Source organism: Bubalus bubalis, chromosome 5 (assembly GCF_019923935.1).
Source record: "Bubalus bubalis isolate 160015118507 breed Murrah chromosome 5, NDDB_SH_1, whole genome shotgun sequence".
Taxonomy (NCBI): Eukaryota; Metazoa; Chordata; class Mammalia; order Artiodactyla; family Bovidae; genus Bubalus; species Bubalus bubalis.
In genome coordinates, this window is record NC_059161.1 from 29,164,213 (window position 1) to 29,191,163 (window position 26,951).

Consider the following 26,951-nt stretch of genomic DNA (forward strand, 5'->3'; position numbering starts at 1 on the left):
CTAGATCCCATTGGTGCTGCAACTAAGACCCAGCACAACCAAATAAAAAAGAAAGAAATGGACACATGGGGATGTCTTGTCTTGCAGGGTGACTGAAATTAACACTGTATCATATTTTTGAAAGTTGCTAAGGGTAGATCTTAAAAGTTCTCATCACAAGAAGAAAATTTTTATAACTCTGTGAAGTAACAGACGTTAACGAAATATATGGTGATCATTTTACATTACATACGTATATCAAATTATCATGGTGTACAACCAGAACTAATACAGTATTGTATGTCAATTATATCTCACTAAAACTTGTGGATGGGGAGTCAACATATTATTTAATAGTATTGTAGTTATCATCCCCAGAACAAATCATTCCCATTTCCCTCTCTGCTGAATATTAAATATAAAATTGTCTGCCTCCCTTAGATCCATTTGTCCTTTAATTCAGCTAATACTTGGGCATTATTCCTCTTCCAGGCCCCTGTTCTAGGCAATTTGGATATGGTGAAAAAAGCAAAGTTCTTGTCCTCAGAGTATCTTACTTTTTCATGGGGCAGAGAGACCATAAAGAAATAAGTATATAATATGGGAAGTGAGGGCGTGTCTTAACTAGGGTCATTAGGGAAGGACTCTGAAGGAGTAAGGTTTGATCAGAAACCTTAAAAAAAAAAAAACCAACCTGGGAAAGAACATTCCTCAGGTAAAGAGAACAACAAGTGAAACAACCTTGAGGGGGAACTTGCTGGTGTTATTTGAGGAACAACAGTCATGGTATGAGATGAGGTTGTGGGGAGCCAGGGACCAAACTGTTTGTTTGGGCCTTTACGGGAAGGATTTTGGCTTTTATTCTGGATGTGATGGGAAATGGCTGGAGGGTTTGAGCAGGGAGTGGCATTCTCCAATGAAGAGGAAAACTGTGGTCTTTCTGTTCTGTGCTGTGTTACTTCTCAGCGCTTTATACTGTTCAAATCTTTTCTGGTTGTAGATTGTCTACGCTGAAAGGCCTCTCACAGACAACCACAGATCACTGGCGTCTTACGGCTTAAAAGATGGCGACGTTGTGATTTTACGACAGAAGGAGAATGCAGACCCTCGACCTTCGGTGCAGTTCCCAAGTAAGGCAGCTTGTAATGATTTCACAGCCCTGGCAAGCGTTAGTAGATAGCATAGTTCCGGGTCTTGGATTCGCCTTGGATTCAGACTACAAGGATACAAATCCTGACTGTGCTGCTTGCTTGCTGGGTAACTGTGGACAAGTTAACTTCTCTGAGTCCATTTCCTCACCTGTAAGACAGGTGCTGTAATAAACCACAACTCCTAGAGTTGATGGGAGAATAATGCATATGAACCTTCAGCACAGAGCAAGCCTTCTCAGTAAACGTTAGGCTCTGTTGTTAGCAGCCCTCATTTTGTCCCGGGAAGGACTTGCCAGGCCACGGGTGCCTGTGCTTCGTGGCGGACTTCTGCTGCTTTGTGTCGGGCCGTCAGTGATAGGCCTTTGCTGAGCGTTTTACAGTCAGCCAGGCACTTGTGCCCGCGTTTCATCCCATAACTGTAATAGGAGAAAAGATACCTCTTGACATTTCTTAACCATTAGCAGATGAAGCGCTGATTTTTAAATAATCATTTCCAAAGTTGCATAGCTAGTAAGTGACAGCACAGGATTTAAAACTTGGTGTTTTCCCCATTACTCTGAGCCTTATGAACATTAAGCAGTTGGACCACCAAGTTCTGTTTTTTTCCCACCAGCTTTGTTAATCATGAAAAAGAAACTGTTATTTGTTTTAGACACTACATCTAGAATCTGTGCATTGAGAATTAGGAAGTTTCCATGTCCTTGAAATAGTGTGCAGAGTTGTGTGTGTATCTGTGCATTTGATGAGGAGATGGTCCATAGCTTGCTTCAGATTCTCAAAGAAGTTTAGGTGTCTGGGTGATGAAAGACTCCAGTTTAGAACACAGTGCTTCCATTCAGCCTGAAACTGGAGCTATGGGAGACCATCAAGTCCTGTTCCTTTCATTTCTGAATTATGTTATTCCCTGGGGGTTACTGTTAAACTTTAGAAAGAGAAGTGATTGAGATACGCCCGTCAGTCAAACCCAAATCTTATTCTGGTCAATTTGGTGAAATTGTTAGTTCCGGAGATTCACTGTTTTTTTTTTACCCCTGACTGTGCCACAGGATCAAGAGAAGCCACTAGATGGGGGAGGGGAGGCAGTCTGGTCTATAATGTAGACAGGTTTTTTCAAAATTATTCTGAAGTGAGTGGACTCTCAAGATAACAGTTGAAATGAAAATTTCTCAACCCATAAGGAGGACCCACCCAACCATATATGTTTTGCTGGTTGACCTAGATTAGCTACTGCACAAAGATTATCTTATTCACTTCACTTTTTTCATTGGCTCAGAGTTCATGTGCATGTATACATACACACACACACACTGCCACTGAGGTCTGTTTGACAAAAAGTGCCTAGTTGAACCCATGCTAAGAGGCTGAAACTTTACGCATGGGTGTAAACGTTCCCTTTTTCTAGTTGAAGTCCTAAAGTCTTCAGGACAGCCCCAGACTTGGAACAGGTACAGTCATCAAATACATTTTAGGGTTGAAGAAATGTGGGTTCACTCAGTCTTAGCCCATCATTCTGGCTACATACTTGGGTTCTGTGTTTGTTTTCTTTTCCCTATTTAATATGGCTCTTTTTTTTTTTCCAATAGCAGCTTTATTGAGATATCATTCACTACCACACAGTTCACGCGTTTAAAGGGTGCAATTCATGATTTTTAGTATATTGAGAATTGTGCATCCATCACTATGATCAGTTTTAGCACATTTTCATCATCTTTACAAAAAACTGTGTACCCATTAGCAGTCATTCCCCATCTACCCTCACACCTCCTGGCCCTCAGCAACCATCAATCTACTTTCTGTCTCCGTATTTTCCTATTCTGGACATTTCACAAATGGAATCATACTATATGTGGGTCCTTTGGGTAAAGCTCCCTTTTATTTTTCTTTCATTTTAATAAGGTCAGCTCACCCTGGAGTATGGAACCTGGGATGTGGGCTGTGAACCTGTGAAATCTTTTGGTGTGCTCAGCACTGAGAAGCTTTGCAGTTCCTTTTCTTCTTTTTTTCTCTTCGGTGAAATGATTATACCCACTGGCTCCCCAGGGTGTGAGAAGAGTTAGCAGTGATGCACAGATAAAAGCATAAATTCAAAGCACTAATATGTGTAGCACATACTTGTAGAAGTTAACATCTAACATTCATTTGATATATATAGTATTCTTTACCCAGGATGTCAGGGCTTTTTGAAGCATATGTCAAAGCAGACTAGGATTTTTCTTAAGACCTGCATTCAGATTTATGTGGTTATATTTGAGACTGACTTTGATTTTTTTTTTTTCTTTTTTTTTTTTAAGACATGAGTAATTAAAAACTTACTATCCTGGGATATTTTATGAACCCCAAATTTGAGATCATTACCATTGTCTCCTTATCCCTACCACCTCCCAAACCCCTGTTTTTCTCTTTCTGTTCTTTCCTACCTGTTCACTCTTGGACTGCAGTCTTTATATTCAAAGTCAGCGTGAGAAAGAACCAGGGAAAGGGCATTCAGAATGTCTATGGTTACCATCTACTACTAATACATACCACGTATGTGCAAATTGGCTGCTTCCTTCAAATACTTGTTCTTATGGAGTCATTTGAAGTAAACTTTGAATCAATTCTCCCCAACAGACTTACCCCGAATAGACTTCCGTAGCATAGCTGTGCCTGGCACGTCAAACACCCGGCAGCGCCAGCCACCAGGAGTGCAGCAGTCCCACTCAGCCCCTGGAGAAATAGCTTCATCTCCTCAGGGCTTGGACAATCCAGCCTTGCTCCGAGACATGTTGCTGGCCAACCCCCATGAGCTGTCCTTGCTGAAGGAACGCAATCCACCCTTGGCAGACGCTCTGCTCAGTGGAGATCTTGGTAAGCTTATAAAATTGGAAGGCCGTCAAGCTGACCTGAGGCAAATAGTTTCACAGCAAATGGGGAGAAATTCAGGCAACTGGTCTGTTCAGCCCACTGAGTCACATGACTTCTTGAACATATCAGTTGGTCTGTGAGAGGTAAATTAGTGCTGATGTCAAAGACTGGTTAGTTGGCAATAGTGACAGAACTTTAGGGATATCAAGAATTCTGAAACCCCACTCAACCAGTCCCCTTCATTCCTCTTTTTTTTTCCCCCTAATTATTTCAGCAGCATATAACCCAGGTACAGATCTTTTTTAATTGAAGAATAAGTTATTTACAATATTGCTTTAGTTTCAGGTGTACAGCATAGTGATTCAAGAGATTTTAGTTTGTTTTTGTGTGGGGTTTTTTGTGTTTTTTTTTGCAGATACTATTTGTTATAGCCAGGTACTGGTATTTCAGTCTGTTTCATTAGACCCTCAGTTAAAGAAGGTCCAGTTAACCAGCTGATGCCAGATGAAACGATTTGAGTTCCAGGTCCGGTGGCATCAGCCTGTATGGCAGAATGCAACCCCTTTATTCCCATTCACCCTAAATTTAATGATAGTGGGGCTGTCACCAACTGTCCAAAAGTTTATTTGGAGCTGTATTTGAGCCATTCTTGTATTTAACAGAACATTCATTTTTAGTCATCTTTATGACAGTTTTCTCTGTAGATTGCTCCAGTTTTACTTCTAGGTTTGTGAAACCCCACTGATTAAATTTTAGAACAAACAGACACTTAATGACTCATTCCTCAGTAACCATAAAGTTTAGGTAATATTTCCCTATAAAGAAATACTTAGATTTTAAGCATTCAGTTGATTGAGTTTTGACGAATTAATGTAACCAGCACCCTAGTCAAAATATAGAACATTTCTGTCACTCCTGAAAGCTCCATTATGTTTTCTTCTAAGTCAGTTTCCACCCCTTATCAGCTCCCTCTATTCTGATACTTATCATGGGTCAGTTTTTGCCTAATTTTTATTTTGATATAAATGGAATCATATCTTATGTCCTTGCTTGTGTCAAGTTTCTTTCACTCAACTTGGTGTTTTTTAGATTCATCCATGCTGTGTGTATTAGTTCATATGACCATTATCTTGGTTTCTTTAATTTCTTTTGCAGCATATATAATTGCCAAAGACCATGATGATGGCACTTTTACATTTATGCATTTGAATATACTCATATCTAAGAAATATCAAATAAAGGTGGTTCTTGTAACATACATCTTATCGCAAGCAGTGTTTTCTCTTTACTGATTTTTCTGCTTAGAATCCATCAGGTAATACAGATAGACTAACAGTAGTTTGCTTATAATTTATCTGCTTTAAAGCAGAGAGTATTGTAAAGGAGAAAAATCTAGAAGAGGAAAAAAGGGATGGTAATGCTCTATTTTATTTCTAGGTAATAGGATAATAAAGGTGGGGAGAGGGGAGGGGAGAGTCATTTATCTGCCACACTGAGGGTCATTCTCCACTGATTTAAATTGAAAAGTAATCATCTCTGAGATGGTGTTTGCAAATACTTTATTTCCTTACACTAAATTTAGGTAAATAAGTAATCTTTGCCTCCAAGAATAGAAAGTAAACGTTAATTGCTCATCTTAAATGATTTTTAGCCATCCTTTCTGCATCCTTTACAGTTGTATCTTGAGAAATTGTTTGATGTGGAAAAGTACTAATAAAGAAAATATAATGATTCTTAAGATCACCACCACCACCCCCACCCCATTCTTGCAGAGAGATTTTCTAGGGTCCTGGTGGAGCAGCAACAGGACCGAGCCCGGAGAGAGCAAGAAAGGATTCGTCTCTTTTCTGCGGACCCTTTTGATCTTGAAGCTCAGGCAAAGATAGAAGAAGATATAAGGTAATAACTCCTTCGCCCAAAGAGCAAGATTTAGAGAATCCAGATTTCCCAAACTGCAGGTGATCTTATATTCTTTGGGCATCTGCTTTGAGGTGGATTCCTTATTTTGCATTTATGTAAAACCTACTGAAAGAGTAGGTTCAGTCTTCTGGTTTATTCTCTCTTCCGTTTTCCTCACATTTTGATTCAGTATTACAGAGGTACAGCTACCTAACTTAATGACTTTCTCTTCTAAAATTTTAATAAAGATTCCCTGACTTGGAGACTTTCCTAGCGGTCCCGTGGTTAAGACCCAGCACTTCCACCACAGGAGGCACAGGTTTACTCCCTGGTCGAGGAACTAAGATCTTGCATGCTGCACACAGCACTGAAAGCATAAAAAAGACTGCCCGTCTAACCCACAGCATGTTATTAAGGCAACTCCAGGCTGATGCTCCCAGGGCTGAGCAGAAGTCCCCAGTTTGGTGAAACTAGTGGGCTGGCTACTCAAGCTCATTGGGCGCTCCTCAAACATAACTCTCAAGCTCTGATTAAATCCAGGACTTGGACGTGATTGGATTAGAGGGAACTGTGCAAAGAGGAACCTTACTGTCCTAAGTCTTCTTTCTGTCCACAGTTCTTGTGCCAGCCTCAGCAGGTAAAATGATGGCAGGACTCGTTCCAGCTCCAGATTCTCTGATGCTGTGGTTCTAATCTGGGGCAACATTAAAGTCATAGAGAAGTTCTTAAAAATGCAGGTGCTTGGGCTTTACTCCCCAATCTGATGAATCAGCGTCTTAAGTGTGGGACATAAACAGGACCAAGGATGCTATCGCCCGCCTTGGTCCCCTTCCTGGTCTCAGGCAAGATACAGTTCAGTCAGTCCCTTAGAATAAAAGAATAGCTGCTTTCTCCGATCCCAGATTCAGTTTTTATTGCTAATTGAAGGCCATAGTATGACTAAGAACAGTGTAACTGTAATAGGACTCCTGTTAGGGGCCTGATCATCATCTTTGGTTACTTAAAAGAAGCCTGACTTGGTCATTGTCAGCTTGGAAGTCAAATAAAGGTTTTCTTATTTCTCTGAGTACCTTTGAAATCAAAGAAATGTAAATATGCCAGAATCAGTTAACAGCCCTAAGCCATTCCCTTCTGTTCTTGTTTGTATAAGCCTTCCCATTAATTGTATCAGATACTATCAACTATTTCACGAATTAAATCTGTGCAGAGAAATGGCGAGATAGTTGTGTTTTCTGAACTAGACCACATTGCAGCTGTGAGGGAACCTGACATAACTCTTCTCGGGGACAAGTTGCATTCAAGCCGGGAAAGTGGGGGTGAGGGCAGAGAGCGAGGAGCATCATAGCCAAACCATGACATGGAACTGTTGGAAGAGAAGTGAAATGAGGCACATTCACATGGCTCATGTTTCTTCCCAGGGGGAGGTAGAGGAACTGGGACCAAGCATGTATTCTTTTAAAGGAGAAAACCTTGTGTCCATGAAGTGACACACACCCTAGGGTCGCCAAAGTAACGAGTATTATTTCAGGCAGTTTTTGTGTTGAAACTTACCTTGGTTAGAGTCAGTGTAAAGTTAGGAGTGCCCAACCAATTTTAGGGGGTTTTTTGTTTGGTTGTTTTTTTTTAATCGGGGTATAATTACTTTACAATGTTGTGTTAGTTTCCAGTGTACAACAAGGCAAATCAGCTGTATGTATACATATATCCCTTCCCTCTTGGACCTCCCTCCCTCCTACCCTTCCCTCCCCTCTAGGTCACCACAGAGCACTGAGCTGAGCTCCCTGCGCTATACGGCAGGTTTCCAGCAGGTTCCCACTAGCTGTATGTTTTACACATGGCAGTACACAGATGTCAATCCCAGTGTCCCAGGTCCTCCCACCCTCCCCTTCCTCTGCTGTGTCCACATGTTCATTCTCTACATCTGTGTCTCTATACTTGCCCTGCAAATAGGTTCATCTGTACCATTTTTCTGAATTTCACATATATGTATTAATATGATAATAAATTTAGTTATGTGACCTAGGAGAAAAGCTATGTAACTGTATTAAATGCCTGTGGCAGTTTAATTTGGTGCTACACCAGTGGTTACACAGGGTACGTGTCCATTGAGGTATAGAGTAGCTTTCCTATTTGCCTGACTAAACAAGTTTACTTTGACTTTCTGAGAAGTTTAATATTTTATTACAGACTGTCTGGTAAAACCGTCAATGCAAGTAAGCTAGAGTATTATTTCAAAAGGGACAAGCACTGCAGTCTAGAATGTTCATGCATGCTCAGTCACTTAGTCAAGTCTGACTTGTGTGACCACACGGACTATAGCCGGCCAAGTTCCTCTGTCCAGCATTTCCCAGGCAAAAATACTGGAGTGAGTTGCTGTTTCCTCCTCCAGGGAATGTTCCAACCCAAGGATCGAACCCTTGTCTTCGGTGGCTTATGCACTGGCTGGTGTTTTCTTTACCACTGAGCCCCCTGGGAAGCACAGTCAAGAATAGAGGTCAGCAGACTTTTTCCATGAGGAGCCAGATAGTAAGTATTTTAGGTTTTGCAGCCCATGCAGTCTGTGTCAGGAGCACGCAGTTCTGCCAGTGCAGTATGAAAGGAGCTGTGTATAATAGGACAGTATGTAAATAAATAGTGTGATTGTGTTCCCACAAAGACAGCAGGCTGGGGACTTCCCTGGTGGTCCAGTGGTGAAGACTTCACCTTCCCATGCAGGGGGTGCAGATTCAGTCCCTGAGTAGGAAGCTAAGATCCCACATGCCTCAGGGTCAAAAAAATGAAACATAAAACAGAGACAGTGTTGTAGCAAATTCAATACAAAAAACTTTAAAAATGATCCACATCAAAAAACTTAAAAAAAAAAAGAGCTGGGAATGAACACCTTAGATGTTAGAGTAAGCTGGAACTCCTTCTTATGTGCTTTTCTCATGTTAGAATGCATTCCATTTTTGAAGAAATGTTTTGATGGACTAGGTGAAATATGATTTATATAGGTGTGTATAGTTTTCTAACAGGTACCCAAGTAGGTAGATATTTTTGAGCATCTGCTCTTAGCATTGTATGCTAGATGCTTTATAGCTCTCAGCAGTCCTACAATAGAAAGCATTGTCCTCATTTCACAGATTAGAAACCCGGACTTGGAAATTAAGCAACAGATGCGATTCAAGCAGTTGAAAAACCTGTGTATTATATTTGTGAACTGTTTTAATGCAGTGGATGTAGGAAACGTACACAGACACCCAGTAAACCCTCAGTTTAAATTGGAACATTGGTAAAATTCTAACCTACAGGATGAAGCAGGTTGTGACCCTTGCTTTCCAGTTTATTTTCCTGTTTCTGAAACTTGTAAAAGGAACAAAATTGTTTTTACCTGAAGGTAATTTGTATGCCTTTAGATTTTCTGCCAATGATGTATCTCACTTCCTCCTACTAGATCACATATTTCAGGGTAAAGCACCAATTGTCATTTCCATGACTCAGCCTCTATAGTTGGAGCATATGATATGTACAAATGTTTTTAATACTGTGACTTTGAAACAGATTTGTCTTTATGGAAACAATGCAATTAGTATACCTGGTTTTGATTTGTTACAGGCAACAGAACATTGAGGAAAACATGACAATAGCCATGGAAGAGGCTCCAGAAAGTTTTGGCCAAGTAGTGATGCTTTATATTAACTGCAAAGTGAATGGACATCCTGTGAAAGCCTTTGTTGACTCAGGTGCCATCTCTGTCTTTTGTTTCTTTGTCTCTACATCCAGCATTCTGACTAAACACAGGGAGAAGGGGAGACTGGTGTCTGTATTCCTTTGGATACCTAACTAACAAGCCCAAGGGCTTTTGTTTCACTTGCCAATTTTTCCTTTGTAGTAGGTTTCTCTTTAATTATTTCTTAACCAGTTTTGTATTTTGCAGTGTCTTCTTTATCTTCCTACCTTCCCGTACTTGGCATCCTAATTTGTAGGATGCCTCTGTAAAAAACTGGGGAGTAACTGGGTTTAAAATAAGGAACTATAAGGAGGTATCAGAGAAGGCAATGGCACCCCCACTCCAGTACTCTTGCCAGGAAAATCCCATGGACGGAGGAGCCTGGTGGGCTGCGGTCCATGTGGTCGCTAAGAGTCGGGCACGACTGAGCGACTTCACTTTCACTTTTCACTTTCATGCATTGGAGAAGGAAATGGCAACCCACTCCAGTGTTCTTGCCTGGAGAATCCCAGGGACAGCCGAGCCTGGTGGGCTGCCGTCTCTGGGGTTGCACAGAGTCGGACACGACTGAAGCGACTTAGCAGCAGCATAAGGAGGTGTGCAGAGGTCACACAGATATTTGAGCTTAGTCTGTGTGCCAGCACTTTACTGTGAGTGGTGAGGAATGTGAGGGTGTATGGGGCATGGCTCTTTCCCTTAAAGGTCTTAATAGCCAGGTCAGGAGCAGAGAGTTCCCCACTTGAGGATTCAGGTACTGCCTGAACTAAGTGGCACCTTTTCTCTTAGCAACAACTCATTGCTTTTTAGTCAGACCACATGGAGCAGTACCATGTGTGTGTCACGTGGTCTTCTGCCCTCATTCTGCGAGATAGGCTGTGTTCCTAGCATAGTAAAAATCCTGCTCAAGTAGGTTTTCCTCCACTTGTTCATCCACAAAATATCTGAACACATGCTAGGCTTCAGATGCATACCTTTGAATCTGCTGATTATTCAGTTTTTAAAATGTTTATGAAGTGCTAAGTGCTTGGGGGTAAGACTGGAGTTTCATAGGGCTCCTATGAGTGAGAGACAAATTACTAAGGAGCCCTGAGATAACACTTGGCATTTATTGAGCCCCTATGATGTGCCAAGCACCATGCTGGGTGCTTAACATATATCATCTTCCATTGTGTTTAATCCTCATTACGCCTATGAACTGTGTTCTGTTACCCCTGTTTTATAGATAAGGAAACTTGTAGACATAGACAGGTGAAGCCAGTCTTCCAGGTGTACACGGTTCATGAGTAATAGGCTTTGGGTAAAGCCCCAGATCTACCTGAGGCCAGAACTCTTAACCACTGTGCAAATATTGAATGCATCTTGATGAGCATAAAGACCACATTCGCACCCTGACTGAGGTGCTCAGGTGTTGCTTCTCCAAAGAGAGACCCTTTGAACTGAGCTGTTTCCATGGGTAGAGAGAGGATTGGGGCTTTGACCTGAGCCTTGAGAAAAGGCAGGAGAGCGGTGAAAGGGACCCTTGTCATTTTGAGTTTGCAGACTTTACATCAGTAACTAGCTTTTGTGGAGTGAGGAAGGAGGAAAAAAAAAGAATTGCCTTCCTAAAATCCCTTTTCCTTCATTATTTCTGGACCTTCTTGATGCTAACATTCCTCGAATGCCAAAGAACTTTTAAGTGCCCATAAAGTGTAAGTTATCTTGAGTAATATGAACAGAAAATTCCACGGACTGAGGAGCCTGGTAGGCTACAGTCTGTGGGGTCACAAAGAGTTGGACATGACTGAGTGACTTCACACAGTATGAACAGAAAGTGTTGGAATTGAGTGAGAGGAGAGATCACTGGGACAGGACAGTCAGCTGGGCAGGTGGGTCTTGAGCTGGGCCTTAAAGCATCAGTGGAATTCAGAGGAAGTGAGAGGAGAGGGCACTGCACAGGAGGGTCAGAGTGAGTAAGGCAGAGGAGACATTCCTCCTGGTAGCGTGGAAGGTTTAGGAGTCAGGCTGTAAGGCTGGTGTCTGAATCTGTCCAGGCTGCTGTAACAGATACTGTAGACAGGGTGGCTTGTAAACAACACCGTTTTATATCTCAGTTCTGGAGGCTGAGAGGTTTGGCTGGCAGATATCGTGCCTGATTACTAGTTCATAGATGACCGTTTTCTCCCTGTGTCCTCACATGGTGGAGAAGGGGATGAGGGAGCTCTCTGGGGGCTCCTTTATAAAGGCACTGAATCCCATTCATGAGGACTCCACACTCATGACCTAATCACCTCCTAAAGCCCCACTTGCTAATATGGTCACATTGGGAATTAGGTTTTAACATGAGTTTTGGAAGAAGGCATTCAATCTGTAGCAGCTTGAAATAATTGGACCAGGGTAAGGTGGAATCTAAGGCTGTGGTGATGTGGTTTAAAGCTGATGTTTTAAAGATCTTTGATCTTTGAGCAGATTAATATGTGATCTGAAGGAGGTAGTATTTTAAGAAGATTGAAGGAAGTGACAGTTCTGGAGTAGTCTATACCCCTCAGGATCAGAACTATTTCCTTGCTTTAAATTATACCCTTACAGAGTGATTTGGAAACCAGAGAAATTGTCCACTAGCTAGAGGGCTAGAGTGTGAGCTAGGGTGATGGCTATGGTTAGAAGAAGAAAGGTCAGAAATTGCCCAGAACTTATTAACAGGGCTGGAGCTCAGTTTTAGAGTGGGGAGAAGACTGTAAGAAGAGGGGTTGAAAGTGAACAGTGCCTGCATTTTATGGTTGTAAGAAAAAGAATTCCATTGGCAAGGAGAGAAATCAGAGAGAGAATTATTTGGGGAGAAAGAGGATTATACCTAGTGGTTTTGTGAAAGCCAGGTCCACCACACAGGGAGGCAGAACCAGGTTCTCTGGGAGAGATTAGGACCCTAGAGAAGGATGAGAGAAGTGTCCGTGTTCTGCTCAGGCTCACTCCAGCCTCCAGCTGTGTGGATGAGTGTATAGCCAGGAGAGAAGAGAAAAGGCCTCAATGCCTTCTTCCTCATGGGAAAGAGGGTCTAATTATTGGAGCAGAGAATGGAGAGTTCATGAGAGACTACATGATTTATTTTTTAACTGGTCAATTAGAGTGTCCCAGAGTTTGAAATAAAAATAACTTGGTAAGATGTTTAGAGATACTCAGTGAAAACTGATCCAAGAGTGCAGCCAGTGCTTGAGTGTTTCCATCTGTAGACATAGTCTGACTTTTTGGAAATCCTTTCCAAGTATATTTGGTTTCTATCTTTAAAGTTTAAAAATGTCATATAATTATTATATTTAAACAATACTATTTCCCTCAACAGCAAGTTTCCACACCATGGTTCAGATAACAGTGTGAAACTGAAAGTTGAGCTAAGTGTGGCACGAAGCCTGCTAGATAGGAAGGATTTCATACTGACAGAAGCCTGGGAGTAGACCTGCTTTCTGCCCTCTTCTTAGTGCTGCATTTTCCCCTCTTCCCACACATGAGGATTTGGTCTTTCTTATCTGATGTTTTCCCCCTCCTCCAGGTGCCCAGATGACTATTATGAGCCAAGCTTGTGCAGAAAGGTGTAATATAATGAGGCTGGTAGACCGTCGGTGGGCAGGAATCGCCAAAGGAGTGGGCACTCAGAAGATCATTGGAAGGGTACATCTAGGTGAGTGAAGGGCGCTGGGGGTCTTTGTAGTGTAGAAGACTCTAAAAATTCCTTTTGGACAGGGGCATCTGATCCAGCACGCCTAATCCTTAGAAATTTTAGATCCTGTATGTTATCGGAATTATACATGTAACATCAATTCAGCTGGTTACGAAAAAGAAACCACTAGTCCCCTATGTACTGCTTTTATTTCCTGTTCTTCAGAGATAATCCCTTTCCACTGTTTTAGCTTATTTCTTTTGGGGTTACCTCCATTTTTCTAAATACCATGATTTCAGTGCTATACTGACATGACTATGTAAGTACCATTGAGAGCTAAGCCATTTAGTTGAAAAAGATTGTTTTTCCTTTCATGTCTAGTGTATTTTCTCAGAATTAGTAGTTGTCCTGCCTGTGAAAGTGTGTCATTGGTTTTTTTATGTTACTCATCCCTAAACACTTACTAGTGTGTAAATCTCCTTTATACATGTCACCCTGTTGAAGAGGTTTCTTTCAGCCTAGCCTGGTGGTTCAGGGCTGTTTCATAGCTGCTGTTTCGGAATCTGGGTCCTGAAGGGTGCCTTTTGCTTCAGTCTTAACCCTGGATAATAAATATGGATCCCATACTTTTTTTTTTTTTTTTTGGTGGCACACCTCAGTTTATTAAAGTACATCTTCCAATAACTTCCTGAGAAAAAGGTCACAGGAATAAAGTGGGTCCTTAAATATCAGAGCATTATCTTTCTCTACATTCTACCAGGCTAAGTTGGAAATCACTTTCCTTCATGATTTTTATCGGTGTTGCTTTGGAGAAGCTGGCTGCTATTCTAACTCGTGATCATCTACATGTGAGATTTCTCTTCCATTTCTGAAGCTTATAGATCTTCTCTTTGACCTCAGTGTTTTAAAATTTCACAATGATGTACTTGGGTGTAGATCTCTTTTCATCTGCTGTGCTAGATAACCTTTCAGTCTGGACAAATGGTTCTGATAATGATTTCCTCCCCTCTGGGAAGTCTGATATTCAAGTAGAATGATCTACTATCATGGACTTCGCCTCTAGTTTTATTTTCTTTCATTGTGTTCGGGGAAAGAAAACAAGATTTCTTCAACTTTGCCTTCTAACCTTTATGTTTGGTATGGTTTTCTTTCATGTTAGATTCTTAAATCTCTGGTGATCCTTGGCATCTGCTCATGTTGAAGAATGAGACACCAGAAGGCTGTTGGGAAGATAAGTTGGGTGGGCAGCCCTGGTGATTGTGGGTAATCTGTACATTGGGATGGAGAAAAAGGCTAGTCTCAGTAAGCTCCTACTTAACCCGCCCCCTCCCCACCCACCTCAGTTTTCAGTTTGGTGCTTTTTGTTGTATCTCTGTCTTCCTCTATGCCCACCTCTATTACAAGAGCCTCTGGTTCACCCTCTTAAGAAAATAAACCTCTAGTCCGCTATGGAGGGGAGGTGAGTAGTCACCTGGCTGAGCAGAGTGTGGGAGGGGAGCCCCAAGGTCTATCTGTACTGCCATAGACTTGCAGCTGGTGCCCCTGCTTGGGGCTCACTCCACCCCTGTTGGCAGAGGTATTTATTTCAACCAGCTCATCAGCTTCTTGAGAGTTCTGTGATGTTAGAAAGGGTTGCTTCTTAGTTTCTTACTGTAATCTGCTTTCTAGTTCCAGAATTGTGTTTCATTTGTCTCTCCCATTGTGTTTGGCTTAAGTGATTTGTGCCTTTAAAAAGAAAAAATGACTTTTTATTGTGGCTTTTTTTAGGAGTAAATTGAGTTAAGTAAGTTGTGTCCAGTCCTTTGTCTTTAATCAGAATTGTTCTTTTTTTGTTGTTTATTTCTTTTCGTTATCCATGTAAATGCTCATAGAGAATTTCAAAGCATAGATGTGAAAAGAAGTGAAAAATAATTCTTTTAAGTGAGACTCAGTAGGAGCATCCAGACATAACTCTTTCTGGCATCTTTTTCTTGTAAACGGTGATCATGTAATATGTTGAATTTTATACTTCCTTTTTAGAAAAAGTAGCATTTCCCAAATGCCAGTATAAATTTCATAAGCATCATTTAAATAAATGCATAGCATTCTGTTGTATGGGTTTAGTGGTCAATCTTTGGAGTATGTTTTCCCCCTAATATTTTGTCAATCATAGCATGGGCATGCATTTTTGTTTAGTTTTGATCCCCCCGCCCCCTTAGTTAAGATTTCCCCTCAGTGAAACTACTAAATTCAAGATTGTGAATACCTTTTAAGGCTCTTGATGTTGTTGACTGTTATCAATCTGATTTCTCCAGCACTGATTGAATATTCATCTTAATATCCTTATAGAATCAAGTATTACTAGTTTTTGTAGATAAACAAGTGGTTTTTTATTTTAACTGTAAGTTACTTTTCTTTCATTGCAAGTGATAGTTTTTCTACCCTTTTTCCTTTTCATATTTCTCTTTGATTTTTCCTATTTTAATACATTTGTCTATTAGTCTCCATGTTTTCTATTATTGATTTCTGTAGAATAAGGATAGTTTAATACCTTATTCTTCTATACTTTCTTACACACAGTAGGACTGAAATTGGGGAAGAATACCACAAACCAGTTGCTTCAGAGTCTGAATTCTTATTGTTTTTAAGGTTTTTAGTGAGAAGATAATAGGGGACAAAATAAGTACCAGTCCCTTATGTCCTTTTGGTTGGAGAACTTGTACCGTTTTGCAACTTTGACTATGATAGGTGTCAAGAAAACCTTATAACAATAAGAGAAGTCTAAATAAAGGAAAGATACAACATGGGCAGGAAGGTTCAATGTGTTGAAGGTGGTACTTCTCCCACATTTGTCAACAGAAACATTGTAATACATTCAAAACTCCAATAAATTGTTATTGTGTGTGTATGTGAGACTTGATGCGTTAATTTTAAATTTTATGTAGGCCCTTTGTGGCAGGAGTAGTCAGGATACACTGGAATAACTTCTCCTGCTAGATATCATTATTATATCTGGTATTATTATTTAACTTATATGTTGAGTGTATCATATGCTGGCTGGATGAAGCACAAGCTGGAATCCAGATTCCCAGGAGAAATGCCAATAACTTTAGTCATATGTAAATGACACGACCCTAATGTTAGAAAGCGAAGTGGAACTAAAGAGCCTCTTGATGAAAGTGAAAGAGAAGAGTGAAAAGCCTGGCTTAAAACTCAACATTCAAAAAATGAAGATCATGGCATCCAATCCCATCACTTCATGGCAAATAGGCGGGGAGACAATGACAGACTTTATTTTTTGGGGCTCCAAAATCACTGCAGATGGTGACTGCAGCCATGAAATTAAAAGACTCTTGCTCCTTGAAAGAAAAACTGTGACTAACCTAGACAGCATATTAAAAAGCAGACCAATTACTTAGCCGACAAAGGTCCATCTAGTCAAAGCTATGGTTTTTCCAGTAGTCATGTATGGATGTGAGAGTTGGACCATAAAGAAGGCTGAGCACTGAAGAATTGTTGCTTTTGAATTGTGGTATTGGAGAAGACTCTCAAGAGTCCCTTGGACTGTAAGGAGATCCAACCAGTCAACCCTACAGGAAATCAGTCCTGAATATTCATTGGAAGGACTGATGCTGAAGCTGAAGCTCCAGTACTCTGGCCACCTGATGTGAAGAGCTGACTCATGCTGGGAAAGATTGAAGGCAGGAGGAGAAGGGGATGACAGAGGATGAGATGGTTGGATGGCATCACCAACATGATGGACGTGAGTTTGAGTAAGCTCCGGGAGATAGTGAAGGACAGGGAAGCCTGGCATGTTGCAGTCATGGGGTCGCAAAGAGTCAGACATGACTGAGTGACTGAACAGCTAGATACCAAGACCAAAAGACTAGAACAGGAACAGACCCATGCTTATGTGAACCTTGATAAATGACAGGAAATCTTATGGAGCAGTGGGGAGGTGTCAGGAAATGTGCTCAGAGAATTAGGGATCTGTGTGGAAAAAGGGACAATTGACAATTGGACCCTGTCTCACATAACATAGAAAAGTCAACTCAAGGTTGACGAAAGGCCTGGATGTGTGAGGCAACATTGAAGCTTTTATTTATTTATTTATTTTACATTGAAGCTTTTAGAGGAAAATATAGGGGAATGTTTTATGTAGGGAAGGGTTCCTTTAAAAGATAAGGAAGTTATTTGATAAATATAGCCAATTAAGATTAAGAACTTTTCATCAAAGAAAATGAACAAATAAACTAGGAAAGAACTTAGTAACATACATAACTAATAAAAGATTCATATTTAGAATTATGCATATTCTGTGTGTTTATATATCCTCCAACTCAGAGTGGTATATAAAAAATTACAGAAACATTTGAATAAGCACTTTAAGAGGAAACTCAAATGGTTAGTAAGTGTGTAAAAATTGCTTTATCTCATTAATCAGGGAAATAGAGAATTACTTGCCATATTTTAGATCAAATAATATTGAGTGTTGGGAGAAGGTGGAACAGTGGCACCTTTCCAAAACCACTGGAAACATTTTGTAAAATAATTCAGTATCAAGTAGAGCTGAGCCTAATATATCCCCTAAAACCCTGTATGTTTTTAAAGTATACCATTGAGACACTCATGGCATGCCAGGAGACAAGCGCAAGAATACTTAATGTTAGCATTGCTTATAGCAGGAGAAACTGGAAGCAGCCTGGAAGTTCCATAGCACCAAAATGGATAAATCAGTGGTGGTGTCTGAGACATTACAGTGCTTACTCTTGCTTACTCTTACTTACTCTTACTTACTCTTCGAGGTGGGGTAAGTGAAAGAAATATAGTCACATGCATCCACAGGAATAAAATATCTCAAAATATCTTTTGAGAAGAAGCGAGTCATAGTTTAAAACCACAAAACTAACCAAAATGTTGCTTAGGCATCATACAAAATAGTAAGAACTATTAAAAAAAAAAAAGCAGGGAATGTTTAGCATAAAAACCAGGATAGGTGGAAGGGTTGGAGGAGGAAAAGAATTAGCTGTGAACTTCTTAGTTTTCTGTTTCTCAGCCTGGGAAATAGATGCATGGGTATTTGTTTTATTATGCTTTATACTATATATATATGTATCTCACATACTTTTCTGTTCATAAGGTATATGTACACGTATCTTAAATGTGTACACATGTCTTAAATGTGTACACATATCTTAGTTGCTCAGTTGTGTTCAACTCTCTGTGACTTCCTGGACTGTATCCCTTCAAGCTCTTCTGTCTATGGAATTTTCTAGGCAAGAATACTGGAAAGTGAAAGTGAAGTCGCTCAGTCGTGTCCGACTCTTAGTGACCCTATGGACTGCAGCCTACCAGGCTCCTCCATCCATGGGATTTTCCAGGCAAGAGTACTGGAGTGGGGTGGGGGTTGCCATTTCCTCCTCCAGGGGATCTTCCCCACCCAGGGATGGAACCCACATCTCTTGCATTGACAGGGTGATTTTTTACTACTGAGCCACCTGGGTTTCCCAAGATACAGTTAATAGCAAAGTAATTTTCTTAAAAGATCCTATATATAAAATATGAGGAGTAATTGAGGAAGGGAGGCAATGCAGGAGACGTCAAGCAAAGAAACTTGATTATAACAAGCAGTAGTAAAATTGGAGGAATTTGTCTTGATCTTTTTTCTTTTTAAAGATAGATTTATTGATTGATTTATGGCTGCTCTAGGTCTTCATTGCTGTTTGCAGACTTTCTAGCTGCAGTGAGTGGGAGCTACTCTCTAGCTGTAATGCACAGGCTTCTCATGGCAGTGGTTTCTCTTATTGTGGAGCACAGGCTCCAGGCACGCAGGCTTCAGTAGTTACAGCTCTTTCTTTCTTTAAAAAAATTTTTTTTCTAACTTTAAACTTCTTATTTTGTTTTGAGATATAGCCAGTTAGAACTGGACATGGAACAACAGACTGGTTCCAGATAGGAAAAGGAGTACGTCAAGGCTGTATATTGTCACCCTGCTTATTTAAATTATATGCAACGTACATCATGAGAAACACTGGGCTGGAAGAAGCACAAGCTGGAATCAAGATTGCCGGGAGAAATATCAATAACCTCAGATATGCAGATGACACCACCCTTACGCAGAAAGTGAAGAGGAACTAAAAAGCCTCTTGATGAAAGTGAAAGAGGAAAGTGAAAAAGTTGGCTTAAAGCTCAACATTCTGAAAACTAAGATCATGGCATCTGGTCCCATCACTTCATGGGAAAGAGATGGGGAAACAGTGTCAGACTTTATTTTTCTGGGCTCCAAAATCACTGCAGATGGTGACTGCAGCCATGAAATTAAAAGACGCTTACTCCTTGGAAGAAAAGTTATGACCAACCTAGATAGCCTATTGAAAAGCAGAGACATTACTTTGCCAACAAAGGTCCGTCTAGTCAAGGCTGTGGTTTTTCCTGTGGTCATGTATGGATGTGAGAATTGGACTGTGAAGAAAGCTGAGCTCCGAAGAATTGATGCTTTTGAACTGTGGTGTTGGAGAAGACTCTTGCAAGTCCCTTGGACTGCAAGGAGATCCAACCAGTCCATCCTTAAGGAGACCAGTCCTGGGTGTTCATTGGAAGGACTGATGCTGAGGCTAAAACTCCAGTACTTTGGCCACCTTATGCGAAGAGTTGAGAGTTGACTCATTGGAAAAGACCCTGATGCTGGGAGGGATTGGGGGCAGGAGGAAAAGGGGACGACAGAGGATGAGATGGCTGGATGGCATCACCGACTCAATGGACATGAGTCTGAGTGAACTCCGGGAGTTGGTGATAGACAGGGAGGCCTGACGTGCTGCGATTCATGGGGTCCCAGAGTCAGACACGACTGAGCGACTGAACTGAACTGATAGCCAGTTAACAATGTTGTAGTAGTTTCAGATGAACAGTGAAGAAACTTAGCCATACATATACATGTATCCACTCTCCCCCAAACCTGCCTCCCATCCAGGTTGGCACATAACATTTGAGTGGAGTTCCATGTGCTGTACAATAGATCCTTGTTGGTTATCCATTTTGAATATAGCAGTGTGTACATGACCTTCCCAAACTCCCTAACTATCCTTTCTGGCATCCATGAGTTTGTTTTCTAAGTCTGTGAGTCCCTTTCTGTTTGTAAGTTTGTTTGTATCATTTCTTTTTAGATTCCACATGTAAGAAATGTCATACAATGTTTCTGCTTCTCTGTCTGACTTCACTCAGTAGACTCTCTAGGTCCATCCATGTTGCTGCAAATGGCATTATTTCATTCTTTTTAATGACTGAGTAATATTCCATTTTATATATGTACTACATCTTCTTTATCCATCTTTTTTCAAATTCTTAATGCCAGCTTTCCTCACCAGGTGAGCATGTATCCTAAAGGTATCACATATCAAGCCAGGTCTTGTGAGTATTATTTGTACCCAGTCCATTTTATGAGCTGATGCCGTCATTGATTTTTAACTGGATTATTTGTCTTACTGAATTTTCATACTTTACTCACTTGCTTGAATGTTTTGGCTTGGCTTTGACTGACTGCACAGAATGATAGATACATTTCTAAACTTTCCCTTGAAAAAATGATAACCTCTTCCTGTCTTCATGTGCTTTAGCTCAGGTTCAAATTGAAGGTGATTTCCTGGCATGTTCCTTCTCTATACTTGAGGAACAGCCCATGGACATGCTTCTGGGACTGGATATGCTGAAACGGCATCAGGTAATTAAGAGTTTCATTTTCTTTTCACATTGGCTTTTTGTGACTTACGTCGTTATTACTGCACATTCCCTTGGTTGTGTATACTGAAAAACTAAGAAGCATGACTTCAAACCTGGAAAGGTCCTTAATTGATGATATTGTCATACACAGTTTGAAATTACATATCAGTAGAAATAGAATCTTTTTGTGAAATCTTTCTGAATCTATTGAATCCTGCCATCTGTTTTGAGACTATAGTGGACAGTTTGGTTCTCTTGTGTAATTTTTAATTTCTGGGTTGTTCAAAGTTGCTAAGTCATGTCCAGCTCTTTGCAACCACATGGACTCAACACTCCAGGCTCCTCTGTCCTCCACTACTCCCAGAGGTTGCTCAAATTCATGTCCGTTGAGTCAGTAATGCTATCTAATCATCTCATCCTCAGTCACCGGTTTCTCCTTTTGCCTTCAATCTTCCCCAGCATCACTGGAGGAGGAAATGGCAAACCACCACAAGTTTCTTGCCACAGGAACCCCATGAACAGTATGAAAAGGCAAAAAGCTTCTGAGTAGAACTCAAATATTTTTTTGATGGATTTGTAGGGCTATGTACATAATACACAATGATGATTTTACTGCGAGTATAAGTTTAGTACATCCTTAGTAGTTGATCAAATAGTACTTGGGAAGAAGAGTATCGAGATTAAGGGAAAAGGTTACATAAGATGTTGGAAATGGAAATGTTTGTTTAGTACAGGAAGAATAATTTATAAATGTGTTCATTTGTAGTGGTTTTTATATTTCTACTCTGAAGCCTAATAATGTGTTGAAATAAACTCATTGAAGAAGGAATTAATGTGCTCTTGGACAGTAAAAATTCCCATAAGGTTTCATATCTTGTTAATATTTTTATGTCACTAATATTTTTTAAATTTTTTTATTGCAGTATAGTTGATTTACATTGTTTTGTTAGTTTCTGCTATACAACAAAGTGAGTCAGTTATATATATATATCCATTTTTTTAATATAGGTTATTATATAGGTTCCTATATAGGTTAATACAGAGTATTGACTATAGTTCCCTGTGCTGTACAGTAGGTTCTTATTAGTTATTTGTTGTATATATTGTAGTGTGTATATGTCAATTCCAGTCTCCCAATTTATCCCTCCCCCTCTTCCTTGGTAACCATAAGTTTGTTTTCTATATCTGTGACTAAGTTTCTATTTTATAAATAGATTCATTTGTACCATATTTTAGATTCCACATATACAGAATATCATATATTTGTCTTTGTCTGATTTACTTCACTCAATATGATGGTTCCTAGGTCCATCCATGTTGCTGCAAATGGCGTTGTTTCATTCTTTTTTATGGCTGAGTTATATAAAATATGGAATGCTTCACAAATTTGCATGTTATCCTTGCTCAGGCAATGCTCATTTTCTCTGTATCATTCCAGTGTTAGCATATGTGCTGCTAAAGCAGCACACTAATTTTCTTTTCTAAATGTTTAATATTAAATTCCCACTAAAATATATTGCATCAATACTCTAATCAAGGTGCAGAATTTTAAGTTGAAGGAATGAGTGAATATAAATACAATCCAATTAAATCTAATTTATTAACATTGCTAATCTTTCCCTTTTTCTTTATTTTTATTTTATTATTTTTTTAACTTCCCCTATTTTTAAGTCATGGTATAGACTAGCAGTCTCCAGCTTTAACATATGTGTGTAATTGTCCTATATTAAGTAATTGTAAAAATATACTGAAAAGGAGGCTAGCAGAAACTAAGAATATTTTTTTATAGTGCTTTTCTTGTCCATGTATGACTTTTGAGACCGTTGGTATAGACTTTAAATATAAGCTGTACTTTTTACACTTAAGCAAAAAGCAAAAATGTGCAGCTATAAAACTGAGACATACCATTTATATAGTTGTATATATTTTTTTTAAAGTCATTTATATGTTTCTAAAAGGTGTGGCTGCGGATTATGCCCGTTAGTTTTCCAAATTTTTGCAGTGAACAGGTGTTACAGGTGTTACATTTAAATTCAGATGTGAACCATTTCTGTATTTGACAAATAAGTGTAAAGTATATCTCATAGAGATTATTCTGCTATACAATTTAAGTATTTTAAAAAATTCTAAATTAACAGTGTCACGTAGATTAAATTTAGGTAAAATCGATTTTGTTTTGAGTCATCTCTGTCAATGTTTTTCTTTATAAATGGAGTTATGAAGCTCAGGGTCATAATTTTCCTGTGTCATGTTTTTTTCTGCTATCATCTGTCTTTGGTTTCTTCTTTCTAAGTGTTCCATTGACCTCAAGAAGAACGTACTCGTGATCGGCACCACAGGCTCGAAGACCACCTTCCTTCCTGAGGGGGAGTTACCAGAGTGTGCCCGGTTGGCATATGGGGCCGGGCGAGATGAAGTACGGCCAGAGGAGATTGCAGACCAAGAACTGGCAGAAGCCCTTCAAAAATCTGTAGAGGATGCAGGTATTTGGAATGGCCGAGCTTGCGAGTAATACTGTAGTTATTGGTGGGTAAGCCAGTGAAGTTCGGGCTTCAAAGGGGAATAAGGACCAATTCATAATCCATCTCTTCGTCCTGTTGTGGGTGTGTTCTTGTCTTCTTACCGCCTCCTCACATCTCCACATACAATATAGAAAAGCTCCCGTGTTTCAGTAGCTCCAGAAACAGCTGTCCATTGGTGTGTGCAGGATACATTGGGGAGTTCTTTGCTTTGGTACATTTTGGTGGGACTCATAATAGTAAGCGGACATTTCCTTTTGAGTGAACATTTCCTGGAAATTTTCTTTTTCATTTCTTAGGCCCATTTATATTGGAGGATGACATTGTGTCTGTGACTGAGCAGCCCCAACTTTAATATCTACTGAAAGTGCTTCCACTTAAGGTTTCCTCCTCTGCCACCCGAGTCTCAGTTGTAGCTTCTTTAAAGAACAAGCCAAGTTTTCTGGGGTAAAAGTGGAGGGATGCAGTTACGTTGAAATCTCATGTCTGTGGATAAGTTTTTTTCTGTTACATATCAGTGACTCTGGGATATATTTTCTAGAAGCTGAAGAGAAGTTTGAGTTATTTTAATGTCTTGAGCTGTAATTGTTCATTAGTGACTAACATCACACATGGCATTTGCTGATACAGTAAAATATATTAGCACTGTAAGTTAAGGGAATAGCTTTCTCCTAAAGACCAAAAAAAAAAAAAAGATAAGAGTTTTAACAAAAAGCAGCCAGATTTTGCCAGTGCATGTCACTGGAGAACATTCAGTGATCTCAACGTTGAGACTCTTTAGAGTAAGTGTGAGTTGCAAATGGAGCCTTCCAAGCTGGCTTTGTTCAGAATCTTCTCCACCACCACCTTTTGACTCAGTTTACATATAAAATACAACTTGGGTGGTGATTTAGTATTTTGTATGCAGGGCAGAATTTTGAACAATCTGACAGATAATAGTTTTAACCTTACCTACAAGGCAAGCTTGAATGGGTTTGACATACTTACTTAGAAGGTGTTGTAACTTGTCATCTTAGTTATAATGCTATTTATTAATAAAATGAGCGTTTATATCATTTTGTGAAACCTCTATTCTTTCCCCCCACAGTTTCGGTGCTTTCATTTGAGAAACACCAGCTGACAGTAGCTTAGTGCCTTATAACCCACTAACCTCAGGCCCATTTACTTTGGAGGATAACATTGTGTCTGTGACTGAGCAGCCCTAACTTTAATATAACCGTTACCCTCTTTGAGTAATTATTTTCTTTTAATAAAAAGTTTAGGAGATTAAAATAGAAACCACAGATGTTTTCAGCCATTGTGAGGTGCGTATACCAGTTTTAAAAGATTAAAAGGAAATGGCTGTCTTCCCCTGTGGATGACCTTTTGTTACTGACAGGATATAGCTTGTGCTAATTTTTGTAATGTTAAAATAGTGAGATAATTCTTCAATATCATATTGTATTTGTTTAGAACATCAGCATCCTACTATTAATCAGAATCACCTAAGTGTGAATATAGTAGATAAATGTATTTTCCCCTAAAAACTGTCTCTTTGGTGTGGATACTCTATACAGAATATCTTTATCTTTTCTATTGATTAAAACATAATTTAAAAATACTAATTCAGAGTATTTGAAAAAATAAAGAAGTTAAGCCAGGATAGGTAATCAGGTTTGGATTATTTTTCTTCTAAAAAGAAATCTCAATTGAGAAAGAAATGTTGAAAGTTACTGTCAAATGTATTCACTCACTTTTACTCCATAAGATTTCCATATCATGTAATTCCATCTATGGATCTACTTTTTTCATCTCTTTCACGCGTTTGTTTGCCCATGAATTCTCTGTGTAGGTGTGGAAAATTAATTTCTTCCCAAGTTCTGTTGAAAATCTGTTGAAGTTGACATATTGCTTTATGTATGGTGAGAGAATTAGAGCAACTAGCAAATCTTTTTGCGGTTCAAGCTACAAGAACATTGCCCCACCTTGCATCAGCAGTTCCTGATCTTAAAAATGGCAGAGGAATGGAAACTGTAACCCTGCATGCTGTGTGGTTTGCATTGTTAACCCAAGTTTGCTTGTCTGTTTCCTAATTCAAACAGAGCGTCAGAAGCCATGATGCATGTAGTGTGTGTGTGCTGCAGCTGGAGTGGGCCCCAGACCAGGTATTTATAGACACCACGTTAAGCCTCCACCCAGTCATCGTCTGTGGTCTGAAAGTCTTTGTATCCGCAGCAGATCTAAAATGTAGCTTCTGTCATTCACCAGTTCACCTTGTTTAATCTGGTTACAACTAGCCTGTGTGTATATGTATATATATATATATGTATACATATATATATATATATATATTTGTATGTTGGCATACATACGTATCTAAGCACAATTTACTATTTAAAATTTTGTCAGTTATTAGAAAGTCCACAGGGGGAAAAATCCCAGTGAAAACAGATGACCATTGTGAATATCAGCATCATAGCACATTCTTGTTGAAGATAACCACACTGTTAGGAATTTCATAAGTCCCTTTCTTTTGAAAAACTGGAGGTGTATTTTTCACATTACTACACACAAGTCCCAGCATTAAATAGGGGCAGCAGTTTTCATCCTGTTGAAGAAGAAATGGAAACTTAGACCAGGTGACTTGGCCAGGGTCACAGAGTCAGTAACACAGACAGGACTAAAGTTTAATCTTCTAACAAGAAACTTGACTTTTCCTTCTCTCCCTAGCCTGACGGTTTTTCCACAGGAGGCACTCTGCTTCCATTTCCCTGTAGCATAAATATAATAAATGTCAGCCTGAGTATACTGACTGATTTATTAAAACAAGAAAGGCAGTCTTTTTAGACTGTCAACCTAGGAATTTATAGGGGTTTGCAGGCTGGTTGTAATTAGATACATAGCATTTAATTGCTTCTTTCTTTCATTTTCCTCATAAGGATGGGTTAAAACAGGCATTATTATTAATGTCCATTGTCCTCATCCTCTTCTGCTATCCTGTAGTACTGACCTTGTTCTCCCCTACATTTAGAACTTAGGCCAGTGAAACTTACCATCTCAGCTACAGGAGGACTATATGCTGCCTTCATAGTGAGTACGGAATTCATTGAGGTTGGTTCACCTTTGGCTCACCCAGTTATTATAACTGACATACCATTGCCAAAGGCTATTACCTTCGCCCACCTCCCCACTGCTAACATGGACATTTCACTACAGTGCATCTTTCTGTTCCCATTAACTGAAAATTGAACCTCTTTCAGAGTCAGCTGTCCAGATCGATAAAGAAAATTATTTACAGTGTTTCCAGACGCTAATGAACATAGTTTGCACTGGGATATATGCTCTTCTTCTCTTTATCCCTAAACTATAAGAAAGATTGTTTCACAAGGAGTCAGTAACTTCCTCACAGAGTGTTTTATCCTTTCATGTTGTTAACCTAGGTTGAACTAGAACGATTTAGAGCCACTTGAATCATAACTGCATTGCTTCATGACTTCTAAGGCACAGTTAACATGAAGCATTTGAGTCACACCTGTCCTAACAAT

The 26,951-nt window shown here is 39.7% G+C and overlaps 1 protein-coding gene and 1 non-coding gene across 8 annotated transcripts in view; one reads left to right on the forward strand and one right to left on the reverse strand.

Moving 5' to 3' along the window:
• DDI2 (DNA damage inducible 1 homolog 2) overlaps positions 1-26,951 on the forward strand; it is a 43,720-nt gene that overhangs the window by 7,610 nt on the left and 9,159 nt on the right. The window contains exons 2-9 of one of the 7 annotated variants that reach the window (XM_006072784.2): positions 980-1,109; positions 3,741-3,977; positions 5,747-5,873; positions 9,468-9,595; positions 13,106-13,234; positions 20,806-20,909; positions 23,202-23,391; positions 25,509-25,571. In XM_006072784.2, coding sequence (XP_006072846.1) covers positions 980-1,109; positions 3,741-3,977; positions 5,747-5,873; positions 9,468-9,595; positions 13,106-13,234; positions 20,806-20,909; positions 23,202-23,391; positions 25,509-25,525 — 1,062 coding nt within the window. In that variant the 3' untranslated portion in view covers positions 25,526-25,571. Of the gene's footprint in view, positions 1-979; positions 1,110-3,740; positions 3,978-5,746; positions 5,874-9,467; positions 9,596-13,105; positions 13,235-20,805; positions 20,910-23,201; positions 25,572-26,951 lie in introns of those variants that run through there. The other 6 variants (XM_025285656.3, XM_044942858.1, XM_025285657.3 and 3 more) reach the window with 6 other exon arrangements.
• Positions 22,272-22,375, reverse strand: LOC112585376. The gene has a single exon (XR_003109841.1). It is a non-coding gene; the product is annotated as a U6 spliceosomal RNA (small nuclear RNA).